This window comes from Triticum aestivum, chromosome 2B (assembly GCF_018294505.1).
Source record: "Triticum aestivum cultivar Chinese Spring chromosome 2B, IWGSC CS RefSeq v2.1, whole genome shotgun sequence".
NCBI lineage: Eukaryota > Viridiplantae > Streptophyta > Magnoliopsida > Poales > Poaceae > Triticum > Triticum aestivum.
Genome location: NC_057798.1, coordinates 794,321,297 through 794,329,183, shown reverse-complemented (window position 1 = coordinate 794,329,183; position 7,887 = coordinate 794,321,297). Strand labels below are relative to the sequence as shown.

Sequence of the window (7,887 nt, the reverse complement as noted above, 5' to 3'; positions counted from 1 at the left end):
CAAATCTCAGAGTATTGGCGATGCGGATTTTGAGTTTGACATGCAGCTCCTCCGCTTGTGAGAGGAATTTTAGTGTTTTTCAGCAGGTAAGAAAGAAGTACAATTTATCCTGTTCTCAACTTCTCATATTAGTGCCCTTGAAAAATATTTGCCTATGTTATGCTAGCAAACTTGATTTGTTCTCAACTTCATAGAAGTGTCCTGTTGTCCGTGTTGTAAATGTACGCAATCCTGGTGTTCGTGTTGCTTGATATGAATTGATGGCTGGTTTGTGCTGTACAGTGTATAACTTTCCTTGATGTAGAATATATTTCCTTGCTTCCTTACTGTGATAACATATTTGTTTCCTTGCAAACTTGCCATGTTGCTTACTTGGTTGCTGTTACCTATAGATTCACACAAAGAAACGCAACAGGCTGCTTCATAATAAAATGAGAGACCTTGTTTTTATCAAGTTCAACTCCAAACTCAAACAGAAGAGAAAGATGAAAAACAGGGACCCGATTGTGGACCACACATTTGTAGATGTTGTAGAAGATGAAGATAATGAGTGGATCACAGGTATTGTGCCTCATGAACCTGGTGAAGTTGTAGAAGTTGCAGCATCAACATCACAAGGAGCAGTTGGTGCATCAAAAAGAAAGAGAGCGTCCCAATCTCGCCCTCGGAAGAAGAAAAAACTGCTCCCTGTTTTTCGTGAAGATGAGTTGGAGTCAGCTAGTTCTTCTTCTGAATCGGAAGATGATACCATGCATTCACCATCTGGTTCATCAAATGAGAGTGATTCTGAATAATTTCCAAGTTGTCGTTGTATTGTATTGTTTACTTGTTGGCTTGTTGCCTTGTTGGCTAGTTCATCTTTAAACTGATATGTTGTACTATTGTCGTCCTATGGCAGTTGTTGTTGCCCTTCTAGTTTTTTGGACAAGTAATTTCGCATGTGTCGCTATGGACTGTTGTATTGTTATGTTCTCCATCTAGTTCATCATAAAACTACTATGTTGTATTGTTATTGTTGTTCATCTTAATTAGTTATGCATGTATGGCTCCTGAAAAAAAATATTAGATGTTGAAATCCTTATTTTTTGGGATATATTTGGCTTTTTTTTAAAACACTATTTTGAATATAGCACGCTATAGCATGCTATAACTTGTATAGCATTTGGAGAAGGGCCACGCTATTTTAAATAGCACGCTATTCAAAACATTGGTCATATGCCTAGAGTGATTCTAGGAGAGGAAGACCAGGTTAGCCGTTAGTAGCAAGGTTCATGCATCAGTTAGTTAGTGCATGTGCAAGTGTTGGCCGACTAAGTTTTTTTACCGGTGGCGGTAGCTACCGGCACAGCTCCAGCCAATCACCTTGCACCACCACACACTGTAGTTTATACCACATGCAGTATAACACTGTTTGCTCATATTTACTACTCCCTCCGTTTCGAATTACTTGTCTTGGATTTGTCTAGATACGAATGTATCTAGACTCATTTTAGTGCTAGATATCTCTGTATCTAGACAAATCCAAGACAAGTAATTCAGAACGGAGGGAGTAAATGTTGGTATTCAACCACCCTGGCCCATCACGTGATGTCATCCACATGCATGTACGTCAAGAATGTGACAGCTCTCTTCTCTCTTCCCTTACATAATAAATCTATACTTTTATTTCAGCTTTGCTAATTTAACTCGTCGTATCTTTTAAACCATAATTTCATTATTGAAACTTTTTATATATATGAACTCGTGGCGTTCAGACCTTTAAAACAAGATCAATCTTGAATATATTTCAAACACGTTTGAATTTCAATGTTTCAATCGATTTATTTCATTTCAACTATTTCAGTCAGTTGAAATTCTGATTTCATTTATTTCAAAAAATATTTTGAATAATTTCAAGCAATCGTTTCAGATAAAAAATTCACATATTATTTCACTCGGTTCAAGAATCCGGTTTCATTTTTTTCTTACAACCATTTCAATTATTTCAGACGTACTACACTTTTTCAAAATACTATTTCATTTACTTTGGACAAGTCTCCACTATTTCAAAAAGAATGAGCTAATATATTTCAATAATTTCTTAACATATTTCACGTTTTCAAAATAATTTTTGTAGAAACACTTTTGTGACACAAACTGATTTCACTACAAACCCTTCACCCCATTTCAAAAACACATGTTTCACTCGTTCCAAAAAATAATTTCACAAAAAATGAAAACGCATTTCACTCATTGGTCTTGTTCTAAACAGCTCCAAACACCGTATTTACTTCAACTATTTCAAAAAATAGATTCACAAAAAATTTCACTCAATTCAAAAATCCAGTTTCAGTTTTTTCTAAAAACATTTCAGAAAAATTCAGACGTATTTCACTCACTTCAAAACATTAGTTTCACAATTATTTCAAAAGTAATTTCACTCTACTTTTTTCAAGAAATAGACTGCAGTTCTTTCGAAAACTATTTTTCAATAAGTGATTTCATTCATTTTAACATACATGTTTCACTCGTTTCAAAAAATCAGATTCCGCTCATTCAAAAATGCATTTCACTCATTTTAACAAAATTGTTTCACTCATTTCAAAAATCAGATTTCACTCATTCAAATAAACGTATTTCACTCGTTTGAAAAGTTATATTTAACTCATTTCAAAACGGTTGATTTCAATAATTTGAATGAATGATTTCACCCAATTTAACTCGCATATTTCACTAACTTAACAGATTTCACTGATCAATATATAACTGAAATGGAAATATGATTGAAATAACAAAACTAAAAGTAGACAAAATATATTCAATATTGACCTTGTTTTAAAGATCTCCGCGCCAGGAGTTCAAATATATAAAAAAAATTCAAAAATGAATTTTTATTTAAAAGATATAAATGATTCAAATTAACAAAGATGAAATAAAAAGATGAATTTGTTGTGTAAGAAAGGAGAGAGACTGCACCAGTACTTTTGCTGTCATGCATGTGTACTGTTGTACGTAAGAGAGGGAGGAGCATGCATGCATCTGATTAAACAACAGTTTCAATGGGGTCCATTCACTGTATTTGGCTAGGTATAGACAAGGATTTGGTAACCGAGCGAAATTTCCATTTACCGAGCGGTTACCGCGATTATCGATGCCCCCCGGTAAATGGGCCTACCGAGCAAATTATACCGGCCCGTTTGAATTTTTTGCACGGCCCAGCCAAGCCAGAGGAAGCCTACACACACCGGAACACAACCACGCAGGAAACCTAGCCGTCTTTCTCCCCAAATCGAGTCCCCGCAAGAAATAGGCTGCTGGGCGTGAGTGAGAAGGCGGCGGCGGCGTCGCCCAATCCGCCCTTAGATCTCTTTCTCACAGCAGCGCCACCGTGATCTCACCGCTTCACATCGTCCACCTGGGGCGCCCTCCGGCATGGCGGGTGTTGGAAGGGGGATGGGGCGGGGCAGTGGCGATGGCGATGGCGGGTTGCGAACAGTGGGGGTCGTCGCCGGCGTCCATATCCCATTCCCAGATCAAGAGGCTATTCTCGCGTGTCATGGGAGAGGTCATGGCAGCGGCAGTGCAACTATCCCCGTCGGCCGTTCATCGGGAGGACAAGCAACGGGATTTCTGGATGACATCAACCGAAGCGGATTTGCCACCGGGGTGGCTCGTCAGGGTGGCATAAGCAGAGGCCCGGAGGTTCCACTGCCGATTAAAGAACCAACTAAAGGTAGGGTTGTGTCCTTGTGGATCTACGTTCATTTTTGTTTCTAATTTCCTGTCTAGTATGCTTTCATTTTGTCTTGAATCAAACTAGTTTACAGAAATAGAAGTAGTCCCAAATACCAGTATTTACTAGGTGGATCAACTTCTTTTGTAGTAATGTGCAGCAGGTTACACACTTCACTCGGCCTAGTTAACTGAAAGCACATATCCAAGAGATGCAACTAAGCTGTGTAACTTCACTCGACTTATACCTGAGTAGAAGAACCCAATATGCCCGCTATAACTAAACGCTTCACCTTATTTTATAGAAGTTGTCGTAGTCAATCCAAGTTCATTGCTATGATTCCTGAAGTTCACTCTTATGTCAATACAAGAGGGGCTTTTGAAGGCATGTACCCTCGTAGTGCAGCTGAAAAGGTGTCCCCAACTGAGTGGTGGATAACATTTGGAGATACTACACCGGTGCTTCAAAAGTATGCTATTCAGATTGTTTCTCAATGCACCTCTTCAAGCGGTTGTGAGCGGAATTGGAGCACATACGCTTTAGTGCATACACTAGTGAGGAACCGTCTTGGTTTTGAAAAGTTGCACAAGATGGTTTTTTGCCACTACAACCTTGGGCTGCGAATCCGACTAATTCTTGGTGAGAGAAAAGAGAAAGAGGTTGATACTTGTGCGTTGTTGATGAATACCTCTCTCTATGATTGTAACAACGAAATCATGGATTGGCTGGGCAACTCAACAAGTGATTCCATGCAAGATGAGGATGCGTATGATGGTGATGGTGATTGTCCAGTGGTCGTAGAGGTGGGACAAAAGAGAACTAGAGGAAGTGGGATGCCTCCAAGCAAGATTTTGGTTACCGAATGAGGCAATTTTACCGAGGGGGACGGATAAATGCGGTTACCACGAAATACCGAGAAAATTTCGAATGAAATTTTTTGAATTCAAAAATTTTAACACCAAAACTATTTTTTTTGAAATTTTGACAACATCACCCCTATATTGATGGCATATAAGCAGTTTATAGCAATAGTAACTGGCCTTAAGAGACCCACAACACATATAACAATAGAACGACCAACAAAAATATACAATTCTCATAAACCATCAGCCACAAGCCCACGAGATTGCAGTCTAATAATATAGCTTCAGACTTTAGAGACTAAACTTAAGATTAGACACAGGAAGACACATAGCAGTCCAACAACAAAAGAAGTGCAGCCAGTATATATTATAGTCCCATAACAAAAGACCATCGATTCGGTCAATTACACAGTACATAGCATTGAGCAACAAACCAAATTGTCATTCAGTTCCTTCTAGACTTGCAAGTCTCCTTCGTTAAAACGAATCAAGCTGCCAGTGAGCAAATTAGATGTCATGTTGTTAGCAAACAAATTTGTTTATATTATCATGTCTTAGAATTTGTTGACAATATATAATAAATGGATGCATGGCATGAGATAGCAGTAAGCATATAAAATTTTGGGTGGCAGCAAGCAAACAGACAAAGTTAGCACTTCATTATTACCTTCCTCTTCCTCCTTTTCCTTGTAGACTTCCGCAGAGGTTCACTGTTTTCGTTAGGCAGCACGTCATTGTTACCTACAAAAATTACAAGTTAGCACTTGAACCACACAAATTCATATAATGTTAATATAAACTAAAGGGCTTTGACCTTCATCATCCTCCCCATCATCTACATCCTCTGCCTCCTCTTCCTCCTCTTCCTCCTCACTTGGAGGCATCCCACTTCCTCTAGTTCTCTTTTGTCCCACCTCTACGACTACTGGACAATCACCATCACCATCATACGCATCCTCATCTTGCATGGAATCACTTGTTGAGTTGCCCAGCCAATCCATGATTTCGTTGTTACAATCATAGAGAGAGGTATTCATCAACAACGCACAAGTATCAACCTCTTTCTCTTTTCTCTCACCAAGAATTAGTCGGATTCGCAGCCCAAGGTTGTAGTGGCAAAAAACCATCTTGTGCAACTTTTCAAAACCAAGACGGTTCCTCACTAGTGTATGCACTAAAGCGTATGTGCTCCAATTCCGCTCACAACCGCTTGAAGAGGTGCATTGAGAAACAATCTGAATAGCATACTTTTGAAGCACCGGTGTAGTATCTCCAAATGTTATCCACCACTCAGTTGGGGACACCATTTCAGCTGCACTACGAGGGTACATGCCTTCAAAAGCCCCTCTTGTATTGACATAAGAGTGAACTTCAGGAATCATAGCAATGAACTTGGATTGACTACGACAACTTCTATAAAATAAGGTGAAGCGTTTAGTTATAGCGGGCATATTGGGTTCTTCTACTCAGGTATAAGTCGAGTGAAGTTACACAGCTTAGTTGCATCTCTTGGATATGTGCTTTCAGTTAACTAGGCCGAGTGAAGTGTGTAACCTGCTGCACATTACTACAAAAGAAGTTGATCCACCTAGTAAATATTGGTATTTGGGACTACTTCTATTTCTGTAAACTAGTTTGATTCAAGACAAAATGAAAGCATACTAGACAGGAAATTAGAAACAAAAATGAACGTAGATCCACAAGGACACAACCCTACCTTTAGTTGGTTCTTTAATCGGCAGTGGAACCTCCGGGCCTCTGCTTATGCCACCCTGACGAGCCACCCCGGTGGCAAATCCGCTTCGGTTGATGTCATCCAGAAATCCCGTTGCTTGTCCTCCCGATGAACGGCCGACGGGGATAGTTGCACTGCCGCTGCCATGACCTCTCCCATGACACGCGAGAATAGCCTCTTGATCTGGGAATGGGATATGGACGCCGGCGACGACCCCCACTGTTCGCAACCCGCCATCGCCATCGCCACTTCCCCGCCCCATTCCCTTCCAACACCCGCCATGCCGGAGGGCGCCCCAGGTGGACGATGTGAAGCGGTGAGATCACGGTGGCGCTGCTGTGAGAAAGAGATCTAAGGGCGGATTGGGCGACGCCGCCGCCGCCGTCTCACTCACGCCCAGCAGCCTATTTCTTGCGGGGACTCGATTTGGGGAGAAAGACGGCTAGGTTTCCTGCGTGGTTGTGTTCCGGTGTGTGTAGGCTTCCTCTGGCTTGGCTGGGCCGTGCAAAAAATTCAAACGGGCCGGTATAATTTGCTCGGTAGGCCCATTTACCGGGGGGCATCGATAATCGCGGTAACCGCTCGGTAAATGGAAATTTCGCTCGGTTACCAAATCCTTGCCTCCAAGTGAGGAGGAAGAGGAGGAAGAGGAGGCAGAGGATGTAGATGATGGGGAGGATGATGAAGGTCAAAGCCCTTTAGTTTATATTAACATTATATGAATTTGTGTGGTTCAAGTGCTAACTTGTAATTTTTGTAGGTAACAATGACGTGCTGCCTAACGAAAACAGTGAACCTCTGCGGAAGTCTACAAGGAAAAGGAGGAAGAGGAAGGTAATAATGAAGTGCTAACTTTGTCTGTTTGCTTGCTGCCACCCAAAATTTTATATGCTTACTGCTATCTCATGCCATGCATCCATTTATTATATATTGTCAACAAATTCTAAGACATGATAATATAAACAAATTTGTTTGCTAACAACATGACATCTAATTTGCTCACTGGCAGCTTGATTCGTTTTAACGAAGGAGACTTGCAAGTCTAGAAGGAACTGAATGACAATTTGGTTTGTTGCTCAATGCTATGTACTGTGTAATTGACCGAATCGATGGTCTTTTGTTATGGGACTGTAATATATACTGGCTGCACTTCTTTTGTTGTTGGACTGCTATGTGTCTTCCTGTGTCTAATCTTAAGTTTAGTCTCTAAAGTCTGAAGCTATATTATTAGACTGCAATCTCGTGGGCTTGTGGCTGATGGTTTATGAGAATTGTATATTTTTGTTGGTCGTTCTATTGTTATATGTGTTGTGGGTCTCTTAAGGCCAGTTACTATTGCTATAAACTGCTTATATGCCATCAATATAGGGGTGATGTTGTCAAAATTTCAAAAAAAATAGTTTTGGTGTTAAAATTTTTGAATTCAAAAAATTTCATTCGAAATTTTCTCGGTATTTCGTGGTAACCGTGGTAACCGCATTTATCCGTCCCCCTCGGTAAAATTGCCTCATTCGGTAACCAAAATCTTGGGTATAGATACTGTATAGCAAAAACTGAAAATTAATGCGTGGCAGTCA

The 7,887-nt window shown here is 40.3% G+C and overlaps 1 protein-coding gene and 1 long non-coding RNA gene across 2 annotated transcripts; both read left to right on the top strand.

Annotated features, from left to right (window-relative positions):
- Positions 1 to 6: 6 nt before the first annotated feature.
- On the top strand, positions 7 to 1,044 carry LOC123042811 (uncharacterized). The gene is made up of 2 exons (XM_044465185.1): positions 7 to 86; positions 393 to 1,044. The coding sequence occupies exons 1-2, from the start codon at positions 21 to 23 to the stop codon at positions 792 to 794; spliced, it is 468 nt and encodes a 155-aa protein (XP_044321120.1). The 5' UTR covers positions 7 to 20; the 3' UTR covers positions 795 to 1,044.
- A 2,410-nt stretch (positions 1,045 to 3,454) lies between these two features.
- On the top strand, positions 3,455 to 7,606 carry LOC123042810 (uncharacterized). Its single transcript, XR_006418905.1, has 3 exons — positions 3,455 to 3,712; positions 7,071 to 7,144; positions 7,320 to 7,606. It is a non-coding gene; the product is annotated as an uncharacterized lncRNA (long non-coding RNA).
- The last annotated feature ends 281 nt before the right edge of the window (positions 7,607 to 7,887 follow it).

Coding starts and splice junctions, on each gene's coding strand:
- LOC123042811 (XM_044465185.1), top strand. CDS start 21: ATGCGGATTTTGAGTTTGACATGCAGCTCCTCCGCTTGTGAGAGGAAT. Junction 87..392: donor ATTTTAGTGTTTTTCAGCAG/GTAAGAAAGAAG, acceptor TGTTACCTATAG/ATTCACACAAAGAAACGCAA.